General features: G+C 54.7%; 1 protein-coding gene across 1 annotated transcript in view; it reads left to right on the forward strand.

Annotated features, from left to right (window-relative positions):
- The window catches only part of SORCS2 (sortilin related VPS10 domain containing receptor 2), a 479,932-nt gene that overhangs the window by 460 nt on the left and 454,544 nt on the right, over window positions 1-24,928 (forward strand). The window contains exon 2 of the mRNA XM_029234725.1: window positions 4-303. Within this exon, the coding sequence (XP_029090558.1) occupies window positions 4-303 (300 nt within the window). The remainder of the gene's footprint in view (window positions 1-3; window positions 304-24,928) is intronic.

A 24,928-nucleotide genomic window follows, 5' to 3' on the forward strand; every position in this document is an offset into this window, starting at 1 on the left:
CAGGGTCCCCGGGCCCGGCTGAGCCGGGCGCCGCCAAGCCCGCCTGCGGGGCGCGCGCTGCCCGGCGGCGGCGAGGACCGGCAGGCGCGTGGCGCGGAACCCGGCGCCCCGGGTCCCGGTCAGTCTCCGGGTCCCGGCGAGGACGGCGCCCCCGCCGCGGGCCAGGGGCGCTGGGCACGGGCGGCTCCGGTGGCCGGAGCGGCTTCGCAAGCGCAGGTCTCACTCATCAGCACGTCGTTCGTGCTCAAGGGGGACGCGACGCACAACCAGGCGATGGTGCACTGGACGGGCGAGAACAGCAGCGTAAGTGACCTCCGCGCGTCCCCCCGGGCCCTGCCCCGGACACCTCGGAGCCCCCACTTCCGGACGGCCCCGCGGTCACCCCGGGCATTCTCGGAGACTTGGGGACGAGAGTCACCTCGGCGGCGCCCCTGCTGGCCCCTGGTTACTTGGGAACCAGATACCTGAGCGCCCTGCCTCACCTCGGGGGGCATTTCCGCTGATTTCCAGGACCCTGAGCCACCTCAGGGGCGGCCCCATGGCCTCCAGATCACAGGTTGGGGGGTGGGTGTCTCCAGAGGTTTCGGACCCCGGCCACCTTGGGGCGCCCCCAGGCCCTTTAAGATCATTCACGACTCGGTGTTGCGCCTCTATCGCCTTCAGACTCCACCCGGTCCACCCAGCCTTGCTTTGGGATTTTTGGTTCCAGGACCCGCTCCACCCTGGTCTACCCGGGACCCCGCTCGTGGCACCTCCACGGGCTCTAGGACTTCCCCGGTCAGCCCGGCGTCCGATTCTGGGACCCTCGATTCTGGGGCCACCGCTCTCCCCGCGTTGCCGTAGGGTGACCCGCGGCTGCCTTGAGGACCCGCCGCTGACGCACCTGGATGCGCCGGGATCTGCTTACCGCGGGGCTGGGAGCGGAGGCCAGCTCCTTGCACTCCCTGCCCTCCCCCACCTTGGCCGCTACTTCGGCCTCGCTCCAGCTGGAAGTTGGACACCCCTTGCCCTGCAAACACGCTTCTGTTAAGGTCCTCCGGCGCCTCCTTCCACCAGCTCTGTGGGTCCTGCCCCCTCCTGGATCCCGCCTCTTCCTTTTTGGTGGTGTGTCCCGGGCATGGGGATACCGTCATATTCTTCCCCGGGGCGGGGGGGTGCCACAGCGTCGTTTCCCTCCCACCCCTCTCTATTCCCGCCGGAGCAGATAACCCATGTTCATCTATCTTGGGGTCACCTGTCGGCAGCCCCACGTGGATCATCTCTAGTTTTGGGAGAGGGAAGTGGTGGAGGGAGGTGGCAGCTGTGTGTGTGCGCGAGGTTATGGGGAGAAGAGATGGGAGCCCCTCCTCACTCCTTTCCATAAATGTCCACTCACTGTCCAGTGGCTGAGCCCCGACCCTTCTCCTTGACCAAGGCTTCCCAAAGTTCTGGGGAAGCCGCGCTGGGCCAGGGCCCCTGCATCCATTGGGAGTGGAGGGGCGGGGATGCAGGTGCTTCTCTAGTCACCGCAGGGGTGTAGCCTGGGCTGGGCGGCACTTTTACCCACCTCCTCTGTCTAGCCCCGCTGGCTGGGGAACTCTGCGGGAGAAGGGAGGGGCGGGTGGATGCGCTTCTTGGGGCAGGGGCGGCACTGGATGGGCCTGATTGGTCCAGAGCGCGGCGCCCTGCCGGACCCCCTCCCCAGACAGCTTCTCACGCAAGTGCCGGGTCTCTGGTCCTTGGTCACCTCAGCCGTCTCCAGTCAGACTGGAAGCCCTGGGGGGAGGGGCGGGTCGGCGCTGACCCCCTGCGCTCCGCCGGCCAGCAGGGGGCAGGCAGGGCCCTGAGGGGCGGTGCTTTAGGGAGGGGCGCCCCTCCCTCGAAGAGCCCTTGGGGGAACATCCCCACGTACATCTGGAGAGAGGGGTCAGACCCCAGACGTGCAGCTGGATCCCGCCCTTCTTCCTTCCTTCCCAATACTCGGGAGCAAATCGTGTCCTATGTACCGTAAGCTGTAACTCAGGGACTGCAAGGTAACCCGGACACCAGTAACTCAAAGGAAGCAGTAAGCATTAACAGTCAGACCAGTGGAGCCAGAACATCCAAACCAAGCCCCCTCCCCCCAGGTTGTGCCTCCAGAAGCTCACTCTTTTCAGCTTCGTGGTGGGGGGCGGTAGGGGTGAGAGAAGTTAGGGAGACACAGAGGGGTGGAGAGCAGCCTCCCAGGTGGGACCAGCACCTTCAGGGCTCACTGGCACCCAGCCCGCCCGCACACCCCCATCCTGAGAGCAGAGCTCCCCTGGAGAGACTGAGGAGGAGTCTGGGCCAGTGGGGCGGGGCCCTGGGGGCGGGGCCTGGCAGAGGAGCCCGCCTGGCTTTGCTGCTGGGGAACAGTGGCTGAGCTGAGTGACTCCTGTGTGACTGTCTCCTGGCTGCCGGCAGCTGAATGCCTGGAGGGGGGGCTTGGGAGTGGGGAGTGGGAATGTGGGGAGGTGCTGACTTCTCTTTAGTGGGCGGTGGGACGTCCAGATCCGGGGAGGAGCTTTGAGAGAGGCAGCTCTCCCCTGGCCGCTGGGAAATGGGGGGCAGGGGTGGCTGTGGAGAGCAGGGCGTGGCCTGGCACTCAGCAGACGGGAGGCGAAGCCCGAGTACTCATCACTGTTACCGGCTGTGGTTCTGGAGATGCTGACCCGGCGTTTGGCTCAAGTACCTCCCACTTCTCTTGCCAGCCCCGCCCCCCCCCCCCCTCACCCATTCTCAAGCTTGGGAAGTCGGGGAGACGGGAGTTCTCGCTGGATAAGCGCATCATCCTTTGACTTGGGGAGCAGGTGATGCTTTAAGAGTTTCACTTGCCTGGGAAGAACTCAAGAGGAGTGAAAGCTGTAACCGAGAGCCAAGGAAAACCCTTTTTTCAAACCATTATTTTCTCAGCACTCCGCGCATGCGTTGCATTGTCTTCTCCGCACGTGAAGTGTCTCAGCAATGCGCTTTGGTCCCTCTGGCAGCCACAGGGCTAAGGATTTTAGCCAGGATTCTGCACGTGGTTCACCTCCGCTTGAAAGCACCATCTTTGAAAGCTAAAACGGAAAAGAAACTAACTTGAGGCTGATTTGCTGAGCAGAGTCTTTAAAAAATTTTATGTCATCTGATTTGCACAGGTATCCGAACCCAAGGAGCTACGCTCTGCAGATGTGCTCTACAAGAGCAGAGATGGTGTTTGCTTTACCATGTCAGGTGTTTTACAAAGTTAAAAAAAAGCATTTGGAGAGGGATAGACTTTTTAAAATGGTATTTTAGAGCATCTGCAGAAAGGAATGGCAGGATTCGAGCTTATTCCAGGACAGGCCCCGTCGCTGTAGCACTGAGAACATATGTGCGTTTTCCTTCCAAAGGCTTGGTTTCTTCCCGCTCCCGTGGAGATACAGAAGGGGACTAGCTTGGAAGTTCGAACACTGCCTTTCTGTCTGCCGTTTAGCTGTAGAAATGAATTGTTAGGTGTGAAATGAGTGTTTCATTGAAACCAACTGGTGTTACCTTCGATGGATCCAGAACGGGTCATGCACGGAGGCTCCAGGTTCTGGGTCTCCCGAGCTGCCCTCAGAGGCAGAGGTGTGATCTGGAGACAAGTATGACAATGCAGGTCCCTGCCTCCGAGGTCAGGGTTTCATGCTACCCCAATGGGATGGTGCTGTGCCCTGTCCCAATTTTACCATTTCTGGGAAATCGCGTGCTCGTTATACTTAAGTACAACTCACCTGTACGCCTTCCCTCACGGCACTGGAACTTCAGTTTTGATGCGTCAGTGGACTAGAATGTGAGCTTCCTGCAGCCAGGCCCAGTTGGTTCAGTTTTGCCGCTGGTGGTCAGCAGATCGGCATGTCCCCCACCCCTGCTCCACATCTGCTCTGTGCTGTCCTGCAGGGTTGAGGATGTCGAGGGGAGCTGTATGCAGAGGTAATTCTGCCCTGACTATTCATGCTCTCTGCTCAGGGATCTTCAGGAACCTGATATCTGTGCATATTTTATACCCAGAGAGCCAGAGCTCCAAATCAGAAGCATGGAGCTTCTGAAGGTGTGAAATGGGTCACACCTAACACAGCTGTCAGATGTCAGGCTCCTTGAGGGCAGGTGTATTAGCCTCCACAGCAAAGTGCCACAGACTGGACGGCTTTAACAGCAGAATGCATTCTCCATTTTAGAGGCTGGATGTCCAAGATCAAGGGATCAGTAGGGTTGGTTCCTCCTGAGGCCTCTCTCTTTGGCCTATAGATGGCTGTCTTCTCTTTGTGTTTGTGTCCTAATCTCTTCTTATAAGGACACCAACCATATTGAATCAGGGCCCACTCCAGTGGCCTCATTTTACCCTAATCCCCTCTTTAAAGACCATATCTCCAAATATAGTCACATCCTGAGGCCCTGGGGGTTAGGACTTAAATATATGATTTGTGGGGGGCGGTGAGGGGGGCACAGTTCAGCTCGTAACAGCAGGGGAGGGACCTCAATTGCTTTTGCATCCTCTGAGCTTAACGCAGGGGAGCTCAGAGTAGTCCTGTGGGGAAAAAAGGGATGGATGTGAACAGTTGGGATACGAGGGGTGAGCACCATCTTCCCCAGTGGGGAAATCAGGGAAGACTGCATGGAAGAGGTGGCATCAGGGTGGACTTATGGAACGCGTAGGGGGAGTATATGGGAGATGGAGAGGAACATTCTGGGGGAGGGACTGCTTGAGCAAGGTCTGGGAGGTGGGAATCTGAAGGTATGTCTGTGTCATACACGGAGACAGTGAATGCATTGTGCGTGGAGAGAAATCAGAGGAAAGAAGTTTGGAAAAAACTGGTTGAAGTCCACTCCTAATGGGTCCCAAATATGAGGCTGAACAGCCTAGCGTGGCAGTGCGGGGGGGTGGGGGGTTACTGGTGCTTGAGCTTCAGCCTCCTTGGGCTTGTACCCGGCCCTGCTCCTTTCTGGCTCTGAGATTTGGGGTGGATGGACTGACCTGTCTGGGCCTCAGTGTCTTAGATCTGGGGGAAGTGAAGGCTCATAGGTCTGTCTGTGGTGCAGGTTCAGTAGGATAATCCACGTAAGGTGCTCGGACAGGGTCTGGCCTGCAGCAGTTGCTCGGGGAGTGATCGCAGGGCTGGGCTGAGTTTCAACCAGTGACCCGGAGACAGTGTGCACGGTGGGCTTGGTGAGGGGCCATGGAGGTGAGACCTGTACAGAGACTCGGGGAGGAGGCTGCTGTGATGGTGAGGCCTGGCCCAGGGCCCTGGAGGGGGCAGAGGGAGGGAAGAGCAGGTCTGAGAGAGGGTTCAGGTGAGGATGGACGGGACATGGCTCCCCAACCCCCCATGGAGGCCTCACGGCTCACGGCCAGGCGCCAGCGTCCAGAGACCATGAAGGCCTTCGTGGAAAGCCCTTCGGGTTCTTGAATGAATCCAGCGACAAAGCTGATTTGTAGCCTTGAGTCTGACGGCTGTGGTTTCGTGGTGACGGCTCCGCTCCGCTCTTGTGGGCGGGCTTGGTGGCTCCAAGTCTGCTGAGCTTTCCGTGAGAAATTTTGGGATTCCAGACCACCACAGTGCGGGCCTCCCGGCGTTTTGGGGTGGGGACTCCATTGGATAGAGCGGTCTGGTTCATGGGTGGCTGAGTTGTGACTGCTCAGTGCTTGGCTGGTGGGCCTCTGCCCCCAGATGAAGCACTTCTCTGTCGTGGCAGCTTCACCAAGGGCGGCCAGTGGCCACCCAGAGATGGACAGAGGCAGACAGAGGTCACGGGATGCTGTGACCAGCACTGAGTGCCTGTCACATTTGTTGTCAGGAAGCCAGCTGTGCCACCTGTCGGGGACCCTGGGCCTGGCGGCTGGACCAAGAATGATGAGAGAGCGAGGGCAGCCTGTGTTGTGGGACGGGTGTCGCTCAGTGGACACGTATGCTCGCTGGGCAGAGCCTGGGGAAGTCTTGGCATGCAAGACGGCAGTGTTGTACTTGGGGGTATGCTTGCCCGGTGCCCGGGACCACCTAGGGTCTTCTGCATTCTGTCTGTGCCTGGAGAGATCACACAAAGTTTGAGAGCCCCAGGTGAGAAGAGACCTCATATTAGCCTTCAGAGCAGCTGCTTTCTAAGAGGGTCTGTTAGGTGCCGGGGTACAGTGACAAGCAAAATCACTCATGGCCCCTGTCCTGGCAGGACATTGGGACTGGACAGGAATTCATTACAGAATTCTGGTGCTTTAAGGATCTGTGCTGGGGAGGTCAGGGAGGACTTCCTGGAGGAGGTGATGATCGAGCAGCTATGAAGGGTGGGTAGAGTCAGTGTCACCTGGGCTGAGGAGGAGGTTGGGATGGTGAGACTGTGCAGGCTGAGGGAGAGGCCCGGGGTCCTGAAGACCCCGGAGCACCAGGCAGAGAAAGAACAGGTCCGTCAATCAAGAAGCTTTTGGCTCAAAGGCATCAAAACAGCCCTGTTAATAACGTTCCCGAGCACATTGCACAGATCTACGTTTACTTTAATGAAGTGGCTGTTTAATTTGTGGTTGCATGAGGGTTCCTGAGAGTGTTTTAAAGAGGTCATAAATTAACTTGATTCTTCTACACGCCCCTTCAGATTAGAAGGCAGCCCAGTGCTTGCATAGGTCTTCTTTAGAGTTCCTGTTGTTTTAACATGTTACTTTATTATAATTTGTCAGAGGCAGGCTAAGCCCCCAAGGATGACACCGTGGGAGTGCAGAGCTGGAGCCATGAGAACATGCGCTGGCGACACGCTGAGCATCCCTGAGCGTTTCCATTTCGGGAAGACCCGGAGGGCGAGCTTGTAAACTGCCTTCTGTTTGGGAGCTTCCTCATTTTTCTTTTTTTTTTTTTTTTTAGCATCCAAAGAGTGAGTTATTTATAGATTCTTACCAATAGCCCGTTTCACCCTCGCGCTCCTAATTCCCGAGTTTGCATGGGTGCTTTATGGAGCACAGAGGGATGTGATGACCCGTGAAGCCAGCTGTTACTGCAGCCCTGCTCCTGGCCAGCGTGTGCCCAGGTGTGGAAGCTCAGGGAGCAGGGGAACTCTGGCTCTCGTCGTGGTCACGACAAGGTCTCCATCCCAGCATCTGGAGGGTGAAGCATGCGTGTGGGTCTGTCCCCAGCCTGCTCTTGCTTGTGGGAGCCCTTTGAAAGCCTCATTCTGGGTGTGAGCTTGGATGCTGGGCATAGAACTGCCATGGAAACATGCACCCGTGGCCCTTCCGGTTCTGTCCAGTGGATGGTGGGGATGGCGAAGGCCCCGCTTCTGCCCCACGCGGGTTCCCACGGTGCAGCCATCCCTCCGGTGGGTTGCAGAGCGCAGACTCTTGCAACCTGTTCCCAGTTGCGCTGTGAGCTGGCGACTGACAGGCAGCCCACTGAGGGGAGCAACAAAACCATTTCTGCTCCAGCCCCGTGATTCCAGGACACTTCCCAGAGCACACAGTGTGCGCATCATCTTTGTCCCGCATAAGCTCTGTTTGTTGTTTTAAACGTTTAATAGGAGTACTTGAATGTGAGCTGTCACTGGAGAACCGGAAAGAAGAAAAAATTAAGACTCCGATGTACTTTTGAGGTGGAAAAGTTCCTTCTTATTTTGCATCTCTGCAGTAGTCAAGTTACTGCATTTGCACAGAGAATTACAATCATTTAATTAGTTTCTTCTCACACCAGCTCGAAGATCTTAAAATAACAGCACCCTCCTTCCTTCGTGATTTTCTTGCAAAAGCAGATCATTTCCCGCAATGTTGAGCTCGCCTTGACTCCGACAGGGCACATCTCTTGCATGACGCCGTTTCCTGATGCTCAGAGATAAATTAAGTTCAAATTAAAGTAAGAAAAGAGCCAGGCCGAGTGTGGCTGCTTCTCTTCAGATCACTTTTAATTCAGAAAGGGCTCTTTATGAGTTTTCTGTGCCGTGCATATTTCTGAGGCGTCAGAGGTAGAGATACCATCTTCCAGGCCTTAGCTGGAGAGATGGCATTTAGGATCGCCTCCGTGCTTCTCCTTCGGAGGTAATTTTATCTTATAATAACAGTTTCTCATTGTTTACATATTGTTTCTGATTAGCAATAATGAAGTTAATAATCACAGCCCCCTTTTATGTGTCCATGGCTGTGCCGAGCACATCACAGGCATTAACTCGTTTAGTCCTGGGGACAGTCCTAAAAAAATAGATACGATTATTATATTCGTTTTACAGACGAGAAAAGAAAGGTTCACAGCATCCAGGGGACTGGCCCAAAGTCACACAGCTAAAAAGGGTCTGAGATGCGATTTCCTTCTTCCCTCTTGAGCCTGAGTGCTATTTTTTTAAAAATAAATTTATTTATTTATTTGTTTTTGGCTACGTTGGGTCTTCATTGCTGCGTGTGGGCTTTTCTTTAGTTGTGGCGAGTGGGAGCTACTCTTGGTTGTGGTGTGCGGCCTTCTCATTGCGGTGGCTTCTCTTGTTGCGGAGCACGGGCTCTAGGCACGCGGGCTTCAGTAGTTGTGGCACGCGGGCTCAGTAGTTGTGGCTCGCGGGCTCTAGAGCGCAGGCTCAGTAGTTACAGGGCGCGGGCTTAGTTGCCCCGCGGCACGTGGGATCTTCCCGGACCAGGGCTCGAACCCGTGTCCCCTGCGTTGGCAGGCGGATTCTCAACCACTGCGCCACCAGGGAAGTCCCTGAGTGCTATTTTTTTAGTGCAAGAAATATTTCTACTCTTTTTTCTTTATTGTTATTTTTTAATGGTGATAAAATACAGATAAAATTTACCCTCTTAACCAATTTAACTGTACAGTTGAGTGGCGTGAAGTACATTCACATTGTTACGCAACCATCACCACCGTTCACCTCCAGAACTTTTTCATCTTCCCAGATGGAAACTCTGTCCCCGTTAAACACTAGCCCCCCATCGCCTCCTGTCTCCCCCTTTCCCTGCAAACCACCATTCTACTTCCGTTTGTGAATTTGGCTGTTTTTTCTAGGGACCTTATGTAAGTGGAGTGATACAGTGTTTATCCTTATGTGACGGGCTTACGTCACTGGGCATAATGTCCTCGAGGTTCATCCACGTTGTAGCCTGTGTCAGAATTTCCTTCCTTTTTAAAGCTGAATCATATTTCACTGTGTGGACGGGCCACATTTGTTTTCTTGTTCATTCATCCGTGGACCCTTGGGCTGCTCCCATCTCTGGGCTATAGTGAACAATGCTGCTGTGGACATTGCGGTACAAATGTCTGTTCAAACCCCTGCTTTCTCTTCTTCTGGGTGTATACTCAGAAGTGGGATCGCGGAATTCTGTGTTAGTTTTTGGATTGAGCCTGAGGTCTTAACTACAGCAGACATCGTTCCTGTGTCTGCTTTGAGTTTTTGCCCACTTGCTAATTAGTTGCATGGTTGCAATCCCCAAAGAAATCTGTCGCCCTGTGGTTTTGGGGGAGAAATATTCACAGCACTAAGGGCCATCCCATACCTGGAAAGGACACAGCAGGGAGACAGTACAGTGGGTGGGAGTGGTGTTGTTTCTGGTTTCTTCTGATAACCCCCCATTCTGCTATGTGTGACCCAAGGGGAGGGGCTGTTGCTTGGAGCCCAGGACATCCAGATCTATCAACCTTGGAAAGTCAGAAATAGGCTGACTGGTCTGGCGGTGGGGGGCCTGCGGGGGGTAGGAAATGGTCCAGGGGGGCGTGGTCTGGAGCTCCTGCCGTTTGTATTTCAAGTTCACGTGCACTTCACTTCCTCCCTGCGTTTAGGCCCTTTTCCCTATTGACTAGCTCATTGACCAGTTAAATAATTCAATTTTCACTCCGTAAAAATGAAGCACTCAATAAAAAATCTTATGTTTTTCTCAATTTATTCCCATCCATACTGCTTAACCCTATCCAAGTTTATGTTCTGACTTATCACTTGACCGTGGAGGGGCTTAGGGGTTTTTATTTAATTCCTGCAGCCGTTCTATCTCAGTCGTTTGAGGTGGCTGCTGGGTGCCTTGCTGGGTGTCACCCCACGGGCTGCCCCGGGACACACGTGGAGGGGCTTTCCGGCTCCAAGGACCCCCCCCCCCCCCCCCCCCCCACAGGTTCTCAGCTCTTTCTGTGCCATAGCCTCTCCCCACCCCAAGTCTGGAGAAGCCCATGAAGTTTCTCAGAATGTAGTTTTTATAACCAGCATAACATAGAATAGATAGGATTAAAGGATGATTATTAAAAAATAAATTCTATGGCAATAAAGTTACCAGAATATTAAAGCTAATTTCTTTAGTAACACATCAACAAGAGTTAGCAGCAAGTGTGGTAAGTACCACAGTTTTGAAGTTGTGATGGACGTAAACGATATTTCGGGGTCGGCAACAGCTGTCAACGTGCCCGGGAAAACACCTGTGATTTCTGTTGGTGACAAAGTCCCAGGTACTAATGACAACATTGTGACGTGTTGCTTCACGATGAAGGAAACGCCCAGTTTCAGTCGCAGTTGGTGAAAATAAACCCAGTTCTTGTTTCTCCACCCAAGTTCACGGGCCCCTGGATTCTGTGGTCCCAGCAGAGCTGGCGGGGAATCACAGGTGAGTAGAAGTGAAGTGAATAGAAGTGAAGAAGCCAGGTAGGACGTGGCTCCTGGGAAAGAGAGGGGACCGTGGGGATGATTCTCTTCTCCGCCACCCCCCATCCCAGTGCCTGCTCCCAGTGTCCTGTCTCCCCCAGGCCCCTAAGGGTGTGGACCCCGGGAGGGCGGAGCTTTGGTCTGTCTGCTCTCTGCTGTCTCCCAGTGCTAGGTGCTTAGCAGACGCTCAGTAAACATTGGCAACTGACCAGATGAGTAGGATAGGAGGGGCTCATTGGTCCTGAAGGGCTATCAGCTCAGAGGCCCGGCCCACCTCCTTCTCTGCTGAGGATCTGGGAAGGACCCCGTGGCCGGTGGGTGACAGAGCTGGCCTCCCTGTTCAGTTGCCCGCTCCCCATGTGAGCTCTGAAGCTCTGTAAAGCACTAATTTGTCCCCACCTGTGTTCAGTGAGGATCCTGAGCCTTCCCCGTAGGGAAGAGCCCTTTGGGGGAGATGGAGAGACTGCTTCTTGCCCAAAGCTTTCTGCCCAGAAGCTTCGACTGGCAGCAGTGGCCGTGCAGCCAGGCCACGGTGCCCTGTGCCTCCCCCTGGCCGGGCCTCTGCCCTTCAGCTGCGGTGGCTCAGCCAGGAGCCAGGGTGCTCAGTGGGGAGAGAGCATCAGTCCCAAAATTAAGTTGGCGCTTTTAAATCGCTTCTCTGCTCCCAGCCTCATTTCATTCACATAAAACATAACACAGCACCCAGGAGATGGGTGGCTCAGCTTTGCAACAGATAAGCAACTCTGGGTGGGTTTAAACATGGAGGCGCTTTCCTGGAGGGCCACCTTGGGGGAAACTGGGAAGGTCGGCTTTCTGATGGGCGTCTTTCTAAGTGTCACTCGCTTGGTCGCTCGTTCATTCATCCATCCATCAGACCTGCGTTGAGCGTTTCCTCTGGGCCAGCCTCACGGGGATAACTAGGTTCTGATATCAGCCCTGGGGTGGGGGGAGCCCCCGAAAATGGTTTTGGTCCTTGTCACCTTCGTTCTGTGTTTGCCTATGTCTTTTCTTTAAAGTCACATCAGCAAGTTACCTTTAAAAAAATTATTTATTTATTTATTTGGCTGAGCCGGGTCTTAGTTGCGGCACGTGGGATCTTCGTTGCCACGTGTGGGATCTTTAGTTGTGGCATGGGGGATCTAGTTTCCTGACCAGGGATCGAACCCAGGCCCCTTGCATTGGGAGCCCCTGGACCACCAGGGAAGTCCCAGCATGTTACCTTTTTAAAGCTTGAGAAGGTGCCACCTTTGGAGGCTGTGGCTGCGTGCTTGCACCCTCCCCTTACACCCTGGGGGGCTGAGGGATGTGTGGGCTCGGAGCTCACCCCAGCATCTGGCCAGGGCCCCGCTGATGTGCTGGGGGTGGCATCCACCGTGGAGTTTTATGTGGTTCCATTTTCATCCCATTTCCTGAGTAGTTTGCTAAAGCACAGCCAAGCCCAGCAGTGTTGGCTCCAAGAGCCCACTTTTAGAGGGAGTATTTCTCGTTGACGTCTGTTTTTTTTTTTTTGCAAGTTTCCTGATACGAATTATCGCCTGAAATGCTCACCTCCTAAGGTCAAGTCAGACTTTCTTTCCATCTCATGGAGCAGAGGGCCGGCAGGCAGCCAAGGGGAAACCCGAAACCCATGGCCTTCCGGGCGGGGTCTGGAGGGAAGGGCCCTTTGGGACCTGCTTCCCCTAGATCCCGCAGCTTCCCCTGCCCCAGGGAGGGGAGCCGGCCCTGCAGTCACATGTGCCTTCCCTGACACAGAGGAGCAAGCAGACGGACCCTGGACGCTGAGGTGGCCTTGCCCTGCCCTGCCTGACCTGGCACCTCGCTCTTCTGGGATGTGGAGACTTGGCCGACTTTGGTGCTGGCCACCTTGACCTCTGACCTGGGAGAAGGATGGGGCTGGGGGCCATCCACATGGCACATGGGGGAAGGAAGCGGATTGCCCTCAGTTCTCCAGGGCTCCTGGGAGTCCTGTTTTCTGGAGCATATCCAAGCGACGCTGTCCAGTGGAGTGATGGGGAATTATCGCCAGGGCAGGGTCTTGGTGGGAGGGGACCGGGGGCGGGGCTCCGGCTGAGGCTCCTGTCACGTGATGGGGCCCCAGCCCTGCCTGTCCTGTGCCCAGTGCAGAGCCCGTGTAGCGTTATCCCCTGAGCCCCGCAGCCCGCGAGCAGGGCCCACGCAGCCTTTTATAAGGATGAGAGGCTGTGGCTCTGTCCCCTCTCTGCCTCAGGTGGGGCCGAGCAGGACCCCCGGACTGGGATTGCCGTGCTCTGTCTCCCTCAGGGTCCCCAGGGTCCTCTGTGGGGATGAATCTTCTCTAGTTTCTTGGATGAGCCTGCGGCCGTGTCCCGGCCTGGGTCTCGTGAGCACGGGAAGGAGCTCCGAGACGCTGGCTGGGTCTGCGAGCTGCCTGGCTCCCCTGCCCTGGCTTGGGACGGGCAGAGCCCGGAGGGTGGTCCTGTCTGCCTCACCCACCTGCCCCCGACCACACTCAGGCGCTCTTCACGCCCACCGCCCTCCACCGGGGTGTCCACTCTGCTCTGTCGCCTCTCGGCCACGTGTGGCCCCGGCCCGCTCCTAATCCCGTGGACCTTTGTCTTTCTCATCCTAAAAGGGGTGACGAGGCCCGCTCGGGCCTTGTGGACTGAAGGCCGTTGCGTGTTAGGGCTCGGCTCCATGCTGGGCGGCCAGCTTCTGCTCGGCCCCTCCAGGCCACCCTATCCTTCTGGGCTTGGCTGGCCCGTCCTGGGGTGGGTGGGACGACCGGAGGGGGGGGCCTGTGTGGACCATTGGGCCAGATGCCCCTGCTCGGTAGGAAGCCCTTGGACCTCCTCCGCTGGAAGGTGGCCCGCCGGCGGTGAGGCTGGCTGGAGGCGCCGGCACGTGCCCCTCTGCTGGGATGCTGTGGGTAGGCTCGGTCCCCGATGGGTTGCACGTTTGGGTACGGGGCGGGCAGAGCTCCCTAACTGTGGCGGCTGGCCTGACGTGCAGGTGATCCCAAGCTCACAGGTCAGCGTTTCTAGTCTGGTGTTTCCCTCTTAACTCACCCCGATGCCATCTTCAGCTTGTTTTCAGCGTGATGGAGGAGGGCCGAGCTCCAGATGACCCCACTCACCCGCGAATCCAGAGCTTTTGTTGATGCCCGTGGGGGCTTGGCCTGAGTTTGCATTTGCCCCAGAGTGTTTCAGAGAGGCTTTTGCAGTGGTTGATTCGTTCATCGATACTGAGTTATGGGCCAGACCCTCTGCCAGGTGGAAGGGGTGACGTGGCCAGGATGAAGCATGGTCCCTGCCTGGTGAGAGGGGCAGACAATGACCTGATGACCTGGGGACACAAGGGCAGGGGCAGGTGGGAGGGATGCTGTAGAGGAAGGCACAGGTGATGGGGGCCTCCAACTGGGGTAGGGGAAGCAAGGGCCCGATTGAGCTAGTGGTCAGGGAGGGGTCCCAAGGAGGGGGTGGCATTTCCAGGAGGTCTGGAGGGTGACCTGGGCGGTGCTGTGCAGGGCTGTTGTGGGGAGCGCTCAGGGAAGGCAGCCAGGCTGCCCTTGTCCTTGGCGCGTACTCCCTCCCTCTCTCTGTCCGACGTCCTCTCTTGACCTGGGGGTGCCTGGGACGGTAGCTGTGGTGCTCAGGGCCGCCTGTCCTCTCCCAGTCAAGACCCCACCGAGCCTGGCACCCCTCTTATTCCAGGAAGGGGGTACAAGGATCTCCCACCTGCTGAGTGGCATCGGCCATTCCTGAGCCTACGAGAGAGAGGCATTTTGGGGGAGGTGGTGGTGGCCTGCCAGCTGCCAGCACCTCGGTGCCCACAGGGCTCTTCCAGGAGCTCCCTCTGCTCCTCAGAACGCCTGAAAGTTTACAGCAGGGCTGAGTCGGGGCCACAAACTCACTGTGCAAGAAATTTCATGTGTCTGCATTTTTTTCTTGAAGTCAGTAAATTCTGACTTTGAGTCTTCATCCTACTGCAGGGAACAAAACTTCCCCTTGAACTTCCCTTCCTGGAGAAATCTGGGAAGGCTTCCCAGAGGTGGTGGCCGGGAAAGGAGGGTGGGAGGAAGGAGGGCATCCAGGTGGTGGGAACAGCAGGGCAAAGGCTGGGCCCGTTGTTGCAGCTTGGTGAGTTTGGGAATTTGGGGTGGGGTGGGGGAAGGAGAACCCAGAAGGGAGGGTCCCTGGGAGGAGCCAGGAGGTGACACTGGGACGGTCACTTACCTAACATTTGTCATGGTGCCTTTTATTTTTGTTTGTTTGTTTTTCATCTATGCTACATCAAAGAAATCAAATAAAGTTCTCAGAGTTTTAACAAAGAGACAACAGAAATTCTAACTAGTGAAAGCCCTCTTCGTTTTTTTTAATTAAAAATAAATTTTTAATTGAAATATAGTTGATTTACAATGCTGTGTTACTTTCTGCTGTACAGCAAAGTGACTCAGTTATACACATAGAGACATTCTTTTTTTATATTCTTTTCCATTATGATTTATCACAGGATATTCAGTATAGCTCCCTGTGCTCTACAGCAGGACCTTGTTGTTTATCCATTTTAAATGTAATTGTTTGCATCTATCACCCCCAAACTCCCAGTCCCCCCCCACCCCCGCCTTAGCAACCACAGGTCTGTTGTCTATGTCTGTGAGTCTGTTCCTGTTTTGTAGATAGGTTACTTTGTATGTCACGGTGCCTTTTAGAAGACGTGGATCATCTACCAAGTGCATACATGTCCCCAGATCGTCAGGAGGGAAGTGGGTGTGACGAGGTGGAGGGGGCCTGGGCGAGGGGCGAAGACTCTGTCAGCTAATCCTTAATCCCTTTTATTCTTGCTTCGCCTGGAGGAAAATGTAATGTCCATTTTCTATAGCAGTGCAAGTATATAATGAACGTTATCTGGTGTCTGTTTCTGTCCAATTCTTTCAAGAACGTTCCCAGCAGTATGTGTGGTTACGTCTCCTTTAGTGCCCTGAATCTCCGTGGCTGCCCTGGTGGAGTTCCCGTCCCCCCAGTGGGGAGAGGAATTCTTGTGGAAAGAAGAGAAAGCACAGAGTGTAGGGGCCCAGGAGTGAGAGCTGGCTTCTGCCACTCGGCCCTCCGGGGTCTTCCTCTCCCCCAGCCTCTAATGGGCAGTACTGGTCACACCCTGTGTCCCCACCTGGTGTGTTTGGGCCGATTGGTCAGGTCTTCCTGGTTCGGTCTAAGGTTACAGGAGGGTGTGGTGTGTGTTCTTATTTCCTGCCATTCCCATGGCTTCTGTAAGGCTGTGCACAGAAGCGGGTGTGTTAAGCAAGATTCTTGGTCACAAGTCACAGAAACCCGACTCCAACTAGCCGAAGTGAAAAAGTGGACTCGTAGGCTCACAGGTCCAGAAAGTCCAGGGTTCTGGCTTCAGGTGTGGTTGGCTCCAGGGGCCCCAGTTGCAGTCTCTCAGCCTTTGTCCCTCAGCCTCTGTCCCTGTCCCTGGGCTCAGCTTCACTGTGTGTTGGCCTCCCTTCTCTGACAGCCCACCCGGGTCACGGCTCCCTGAGAACCTGAGGCTGGAGAATGCTGCCGCCCACCAGTCCTTCCCAGTGGAAGTCCAGAACAGAGACCCACTGGCCGGCATGGGTCACATGCCCACCCCGACCCATCACCGCGGCCAGAGGGCTGATATGCTGATTGTCAGGCCAGGGCCCCAACCCTGGACCCACGCAGACTAGACCGAGAGCGTAGTTCTGGGTAGGACCCTGCAGAGGGCGTTGTCGTGAGTTGGGGGTCCAGCAGCAGCGTCGCGTCTCTCCCGGCTTTGTCGTTGGAGGGTCATCCTCCCATGTTGGGAGAACGAACACCCATGGCCGCCGATGACACCCCACTCCCTCCCCCAATGCCCTGCACTCCCAGAGGGGTCAGTTATGGGCTGCGTGATTTCCACATGGTCAAGGCCAAGACAGCCCCACACTTCTGCTTTTTATGGTGTGCTGAGCGGTGAAGCCCCAGGCCTGTCGGCTCTGCCAGGGCCCATGCCCACGTCCACGTAGCTCAGAGCAGAGGAGACTCCTGGTGTGTGGCACTCACCGCATCTCACGGTGGCCTGGATGCTCCTTTGCGGGCTACCTGTGCTGTCTTTTGGTCAGTGCACACTGTAGGTCCACTGGGGCCTAGCGGCGGTGGCTGGACATGGGGTGAAGTGCAGGGGGCAGCCAATGCCACTCCGGGCAGGGGCGGGCGTTTCCTGGGACACCCGAGGTCTTGGCGCCCTGGACGTGGACCACAGGACAGCCCAGGCAGGCTGGAGGCGGCCCTCTCAGATGGTGACATGGACAGAAGGCGGTCAGGGAAGTGGGCCATGTCTGGTGTGGTCATCCTGGCCTGGAGCCGAGGGGCCCCACGCTTCCGTCATTTGGCTGTGATTTGAGTCTCTCCGTCCCTGTGCTGGCAAAATCTCAACCCAAAGAAGTCAGGAGCCGCTGAGTTCAAGCAGGGCTGTGGGTGTCGTAAGGCATCTCAGAGCCCCGTGGCCTTAGTTTACAGATGAGAAAACTGAGGCCCTGGGAAGTCGAGTGGTTTGAACAGAGTCCAAAGCCGCGGGTGGCAGAGTGGGGCTAGACCAGGTCTGCAGGGTCCCAGGCCAGGGTTCTTTCCAGATGGAGACCCAGAGGGCCTGGGGGTGGACCCTGGGAAAGGCTCTCAGATGCCCGAGCAGCCCTGGTTGAGCCTCCAGGGATTGGGGTGGCTGCAGCAGCCTCCCCAGCCTTTTATTTCCTGTCTCTACCCTGAGCTGCAGGGAGAAGCTCCCTGCGGTGAGCGAGCCGTGGGCAGGGCTTGGCTCCCCTCTGGCAGGAAGTCGGCTGCGACTCTTTGTTTTGGTGTCTTTGCCTCCAGCCTCCAGCCCTGGTGTCTGACAGGACTCGTGGGAGAAGGTGAATCACAGATGGGCCTCCGCTTGTCTTCGAGAGAAGGAAGTCAGCTTCTTCCACCAAAAGGACAGCTGTTGGGTGGGAAGGCCCTCGGGGCAGATTCATTCAGCAGATGCCACGTGGGCGCCTACTGTGCACAGGATGGCTGCCAAGGAGGAGTCCCGGGGTGGACTCAGAGGTCTCAGAGCTTCCAGCATGCTCAGAGGCCACCGAGCCCCAGCTGGGATCTTTCCAGCGACGGGAGGCTCACCCCCTTCCCGGGACGGCACATTCCAGGGTGTCTGGGCTTGCTGAGAGCAGCTGAGGTCAGCACCGAGTTGAGGTTGTGTTAGAAGGCAGTGCTGCAAGCAGGGTGTGTCGTCTGGGTGGGCGCGAAGGATGCCTGTCTTTGCTGGTTGGCTTTCTGGGCTGTGAGTCTTGTTGACTCGTGAACCTCAGGGAAAGCAGGGTGATGCGTGGCACTGCTGAGTGGTCCCAGCTTTGCTGCCAGGTGATACATTAGAAAGCAGAGGTGAAGGCGAGATCAGCTTGCCTTGTCTTTGTGAATGGTGAGCACCGCCCCCAGTGGAAACCCAGCCCAGGACTGGTCCATCTGGGGCCAGCAATGGTGGACAGACGGGTGGGGTCTGTGGCTAGGGCCGTTCTCCCAAGGCCACGTTTCTCTGCACTGATTCCTCCTTTGGCTGCTGTAACAAACAACACAAACTTGGTGGCTGAGAGCAGCACAGATGTATTTTCTTACAGTTCTGGAGGTCAGAAGTCCACAGTCAGTCTCACCGAGCTGAAGTCCAGTCCGCCTCCCTCTTACAAGGACCCTCGTGAGTACATTGGGCCCACCTGGATAATCCAGGACAACCTGCTCATCTCAGGATCCCTCATCACATCTGCAAAGTCCCTTACGAGGTAGCATAGGTACCAGCTCTGGGCATTAGGACGTGGGCATCTTTGGGGGCTGTTATCAGCCTGTCACCAGCCTCTTCTCTCACCAGCCTTGCCTGGCCTTTATGCTGCAGCTGCCACCGACTGTCCTCAGGTCCCTCCCTCCCCTCGTCTCTTGGCCTTTGCCCCTGTGACCGCGTCTCCTCAACCTGGAACCTTCCAGCCGGGGCTCCTAACTGCTGGCCTCCCCTGCTTTGCCCCCATCGGAGCCCACACTCAAGACCATAGCGTTGTGCCCTCTCTCATCTCCCCGGGACACTGTGGCCCCGCCTGGGGCCCGAGGACCCCGCAGCCTTGCAGGTGCCAGAGCCCTCGGGCATAGCGGGTCTCAGTGAATGTTTGTGGAACAGACGGGCGAGTGGAAGAGTCCGTAGTGAGTTGCAGGTAAATGAAAGTTATTTTTAAAGCGCATTTAACCGACTTGGCTGCTTTTTGGCCTCTCGGGTCCGTCGTTCTGCCTGTAGACCTGCTTGGGGGCCCACGGGACAAACAGCCCCTACCAGGGGCCTGAATCTGCATGCTTTTACTTAAGATGAAGGTTTTTAAGCCGCTTGGAGGTAAAATTTGGCCAACTTTTTTTTTTTTTTTTTTTTAATTTGGCCGCGCTGCGCGTCTTATGGGATCTTAGTTCCCTGACCAGGGATCGAACCGGCGTCCTCAGCAGTGAAGGCACGGAGTCCTGACCACTAGACCGCCAGGGAGGTCCCATGGCCAACTTTGAATGATATCGAATCAGCAAATATTTGTTGAACATTTGCGAACAGAAGGCGGATCCCTCGGGGTGGGTGAGAGGGTGTGGCCCTCATACCCATAACCAAAGTGCCCAAGGCCTGTGCCCTCTGCTCTCAAGTTACTTATTATTTAGTTGTGTGCGGATGTGTGTGTGACAACGGTGCACAAATGGATGAAACGGAAGGGGGGTGGTGGGCAGCTCCTTCTGCAGGGCCAGGGTCTTGCATGGATGCCTGGATTTTAGGATGGCGAGGGTTGAGGGATCTGGGGGACAGTTGAGAGCCCTGGAGAGGGGACAGCTAAGCTGAGCTGGGGTCATGGTGAACTGGGGGAACAGGGTCCCAGGCCTGCGCCTTCCGCTGGTTATCTGTGACCTTGGGCGGCCCATCGCACCTCTCGGTGGCCTGGCTGCCCCGCGTGTGATGCGGAGCTCTCCCTGCAGACCAGGGTGAATGGCCAGGGTGGGCTGAGCCACTGGATGGGCCAGGACTCAGGAGGGTCCCTCCAGAAGCAGAAGCTCAGTTTTGTGAGCCGTTGGACTTGGCTGAAGTAGAAGCTTGTGCTAAACAGTGAAAGAAACCCAAACAAGGAGATTCTGTGCTCCAAATTGCACTTGGCCGGCTCACCTCCCATTCGACCAGGTGTCACTTCCTATTTGTGCTGCGTAAATGGATTCAAATAGCTTTCTTCTCCTCCATCACTCAAAGAATGGCCTTGGTAGCCAAGAAGGGAATTAGTTTCAGGTTGAAGCCTATTTTTACCGTGGTGGAGACCAAACTGTTAATTACCTAGAAATCACATGAGGGTTTTTAGCCTGAAAAAGTTTTTTCTTGGGTTCAACTTTTCATAGATATTAATTATAGGTATCGGCTTCAGCCCACTGAAATAATTCCTCTCTCCAGAGATTAAAGACATTTAAAACGCTGTGCCTTGTTAAACATAATGCATATTCTTTTCCTCTATTTCTGCTCGGCATATGGGATGGAAATAGGAGATTAGGGAATTTAAAATTGATTTGATACCTTTCCTGTATTTAACTAATGGTTGATTCCATACTCCATGTGTGTTTTCAAGTCTCTGAAGCTGGTGGGAATTTGACGATAAAGGTCGAGAAGGCAACCCTTCAATACTGTGACGATGGATCCTGATGGGGGTGTCGTGTCTTGTTTCTAATAACACATCCCTCCACCCACGTTTGTATGTGGACAACCATCCTGGGGCTTCCCACTGTTCTTGGAATAAAATCCAGACTCTTTGCCTGGCCTCCACTCACCCTGCCCTCTGCACTCTGTAGAGCCCCATTCTTTCAGCTTCTGGAACATGCCAGGCCCTCCCCACCTCAGCCTCCGTGTCCCCGCGATTCCCTCCGTCTCACTTTGGGGATCTTTTCAGCAAAGACTTCCCCATCAGTCTCCTTAAATGTGTCCTTTTAGTCTCCACCCGTTTCCTTAATTACACTGTGAAAACTCTATTTGATTTATCTTTTTGTCTGCATGTCTGCCTGTCTGTTTTTCTGTCTCTATCAGAAATAGTTTCCTGAATGCAGGGACGGTGTCAGACTTTGGGGCCACGCTGAGTTTGAGGTGCCCCGGGTGCCGAAGTCCTCCGGATCCGGGGGTCCCTAACTTGACTTTAGAGTTTCTGCTGCCTGGGCCCCACTCCAGGGAGCCTGGTTTCGTGGGACTGGGGTGAGGCCTGGGCACCTAGATGATTCTAACCTGCAGCCACGTTTGAGAACTGCTGTCACGGGTTGGGAACTTGGCGGGCACGCGGGAGGCCCTGCAGGACAGATGGGACCCCGATGTGGAGCCAGGAGCAGCCCCAGCCCAGGCCCCTCAGGGGCCACCACGCGGCCTCAGAGTCACGCCTCCGTGTCCGTGTGAAAATAAAGGGGCGTTTGGCTCACTCGGTGTAAGAAGCCAGAGATTTGTGGAATGGATTTTAGTACTAGTTCCACGAAAAGCATTCACAGCACTAGAACAGCAGCCAGTACTGGCCACCCAGCCCAGCGGGCTTAGCATCGCTGGCGGTGGGCTGAGGCTGCCGATTCTGAGTCTGGCTTTGTCATCAAGCCCTGGCTGCAGCCCTGATGTGGGGAGGCCGCCCTGGAGTGAGGAGGGCCAGCTCCGTGCTGTTTCCCCAGCTCCTGAAGCAGAGACGGAGGCTCGGCACGAGAGGGGACCGGGCCACGCTCTCCTGGTGTGCGGTACATATTGGTGTTGGTGTGACCTTCCACCACTGGAGGGTGCAGTGTTGGAACAGGGGCCTCCAATTCACCTCTGCACCCTAATACCTGAGTTAAGGCTTGGTGCATAGTAGGACCTCAGAAAATAATTGGAGTAGAGGAATACATGGATGGAGGAGAGGAAGAAGGAAAGGAAGGGGCCTGCTTTCCTGATTCCTACACCCAAGTGGGGCCGTGGGTGTGTCTCAGGCAGGCCTACGTGTTGGTGTCCCTTGAAACTGATTTTCTGGACATACCTATCTGCTCAGTGTTCATTTCGGTGGGTGGGGTTGATTCAGGCAAGGGCTGGGTCTGCTGCCTGGCTCAGAGGGGAGGTGCCCTCATGCTGTGTCCAGCACTGTGGGGTGCCCTCCCCAGACTGGTGCTCAGACCTGCTGTTTTTAGTCCCTTCCCAAGTGCTTGCTGGGACTGTGCAGCGGGAAGGGATTTAGGGGGTGAGCTTGCGTGAACCTTCCAAGAAATGATTTCGGCACACTGCGGACTCAGTTTGTTTCCAAGTTGCTATAGAAAGTAAATGATTAGTTAAGTAGCACCCACACAGTTTCTTAAAAAAGGAATGATTTTCCAAAACGAAGTAAAGCCCCGCTGATTTGTCAGAGAGAGGAAAGAAGGCTTTAAGAAGCAGAATGATGTTTAAGAAATCATAATAACTTATGTGGGCAAATGCACCAGCTCAGGGAGGTGCCCAGTTAAACACCTAATCACATTGACTTTCTCTTTCACACTGGCAGAGCCGGCTCCCCACCCCTGGGGTTGACCAGATGTCCCCACGTTCTGGTGGGCAAATAGTATCACCTTCTTTTTCGTTTATGTTTTCCCCCCGAGTTGCTGAACTGATGTCCTCGAAGACTTATTTCCAAAGTGGTGTGTATCAGACTCTCCTGGGGGAGCTTGTTACAAAGGCAGAGGCCAGAACTCGCCTCCAATGTCCTGAGTGGGAGTCAGCGGGCGGGCCCAGCGCCTGGATTTCCACGAGCTCTTGGGCTGTACCCCTCCATGGGGCGCTCTCTCTCAGGCAGTGGCCAGCAGGATCAGAGAACTCGGTCGGGGCTTCCTCAGTGGCCGGGGTTACACTCCGTGTCCTTCCAATTCGAGGTGTGCAAGAGGGCGAGTTGAATCGGGGGACAGGTGAGAAAATCACCCAGTTCTCTGAGCGATATGAACCATCGCAAGGTGGAGTGGTGTCAGGGAGACCCGTGATCTGGCAAAACTCACCTGCGCCTGCTATGTGCCAGGCCCGCGTGGGCACACGTGAGACAGAGAAAGAAGACATGTGAGCCCTGCCCTCCAGCCTCCCCGAGTCCAGTGAGCAGATGGACAAGTAAGCAGTGACCAGGGCTGCTGGGGCAGGATCAGGGCAGGCTTCCTGGAAGAGGAGGCCCTTCACTGAGATGTGGGGAATTAAATTACATTAAATTAAGCCCATATGCATTGAGTATCGCCTGAGTCTCCAGCCCTGTGCTAGGTGGTAGAGATTCAGTAATGACCAAATCAGACAAATCCCCTTTGTGGAGCTTGCATTTTATCAGGGGGAGAGAGACACATAACCTAAAGCCAGCAAAGTAAGTTCAGATGGTGGTAAATGCTACGGAGAAAATCAAACTAACAATGACCTGCGGTGATCAGGGATGGCTTAGGAGCCTGCATGCAAGACCAGGGTCTGAGCTGGGAATGGGCTTGGCAGGTTTGGGGGACAGAAAGAAGGGCAGTGCCTCGCAACCCAGCAATCTCACCCCTAGATATATGTATATCTATGTTTTTACTCAAGAGAAGTAAAAACCCACATAGAAATGTGTACGTGATTGTTCATTGGAGCGTTATTCTCAATAGCCCAAAGTGGAAACAACCCAAATGCCCATCAACTGATGAAAGGATTAGCAATGTGCTATACCCATAAATGGAATGTTATTTGGCCATTAAAAGAAATGAAGTACTGATACACGAAATGGATGAACTTTGGAAACACGATGCAGCGTGAAGGAAGCCAGACATACAAGACCACATATCGTGTGGTCCCGTTTGTGTGAAATGTCCAGAACAGGCAAATCCATAGAGACAGAAGGTAGGGAAGTGACTGCCAGGGGCCAGGGGGATGGAGGGATGGAGGGGTGGGGAGTGATAACTAAAGGTATGGGGTTTCTTTTTGAGATGACACAAATATTCTAAATGAATATGGTGATGTTTTCACAACTCTGTGAATGCACTGAGAACCATTGACTTGTACCCTCTAAATAGACACATTTATGGTGTGTGAATTTTATCTCAACAAAACTGTTAAAAAGAAGGTGGCATGGCTGGAGCAGAGCGGGGGCGGGGCAGGTGCTGTGGTTAGGCAGGGGGAACAGATGGGGTGAGAAAGGGCACCCTGGGGAAGTGGCTAGAGAGAGCTGGAGCCTCAGGAAACAGTTGGAGAGGCTCAGGATAGCAGAGATAGGTGTGGAAGTGCACAGGTGGGCGGGGCCGGGCACAGCAGATGTGGTCACAGGGCAGGCCTGGAGAGATTTGCTGCAGAGGAACCAAATGGAGGCTGGAAAACCATTACTTGTCTTTCACCACTCTGCCTCAGTTAATCCACTAGTTACCCTGCAGGGGCTTCTTCTGTCTCTTATTCGGGCAGACCCCTGCCGGGACAGTGGAGGGAGGGCTCCTCTGCTTTCGTCCTGCTCCCTCCTGGGGCCCCCAGATGCTGACATCTCAGACCTCCAGAGCCCTGAATTGACTAAGGTGTGTAGTTCATTAAAAACCAACGACCAAACAAAAGCCCAGGACCAGGTGGCTTCACAGGTGAATTCTATCAAACGTTTAGAGAAGAGCTAACACCTATCCTTCTCAAACTCTTCCAAAATATAGCAGAGGGAGGAACACTCCCAAATTCCTTCTACGAGGCCACCATCACCTTGATACCAAAACCAGACAAGGATGTCACAAAGAAAGAAAACTACAGGCCAATATCACTGATGAACACAGATGCAAAAATCCTCAACAAAATACTAGCAAACAGAATCCAACAGCACATTAAAAGGATCATACACCATGATCAAGTGGGGTTTATTCCAGGAATGCAAGGATTCTTCAATACACGCAAATCTATCAATGTGATAAACCATATTAACAAATTGAAGGAGAAAAACCATATGATCATCTCAATAGATGCAGAGAAAGCTTTCGACAAAATTCAACACCCATTTATGATAAAAACCCTGCAGAAAGTAGGCATAGAGGGAACTTTCCTCAACATAATAAAGGCCATATATGACAAGCCCACAGCAAACATCATCCTCAATGGTGAAAAACTGAAAGCATTTCCACTAAGATCAGGAACAAGACAAGGTTGCCCACTCTCACCACTCTTATTCAACATAGTTTTGGAAGTTTTAGCCACAGCAATCAGAGAAGAAAAGGAAATAAAAGGAATCCAAATCGGAAAAGAAGAAGTAAAGCTGTCACTGTTTGCAGATGACATGATACTATACATAGAGAATCCTAAAGATGCTACCAGAAAACTACTAGAGCTAATCAATGAATTTGGTAAAGTAGCAGGATACAAA

This window comes from Monodon monoceros, unplaced genomic scaffold (genome assembly GCF_005190385.1).
Source record: "Monodon monoceros isolate NGI ecotype Baffin Bay Population unplaced genomic scaffold, NGI_Narwhal_1 Super_Scaffold_20, whole genome shotgun sequence".
Taxonomy (NCBI): domain Eukaryota; kingdom Metazoa; phylum Chordata; class Mammalia; order Artiodactyla; family Monodontidae; genus Monodon; species Monodon monoceros.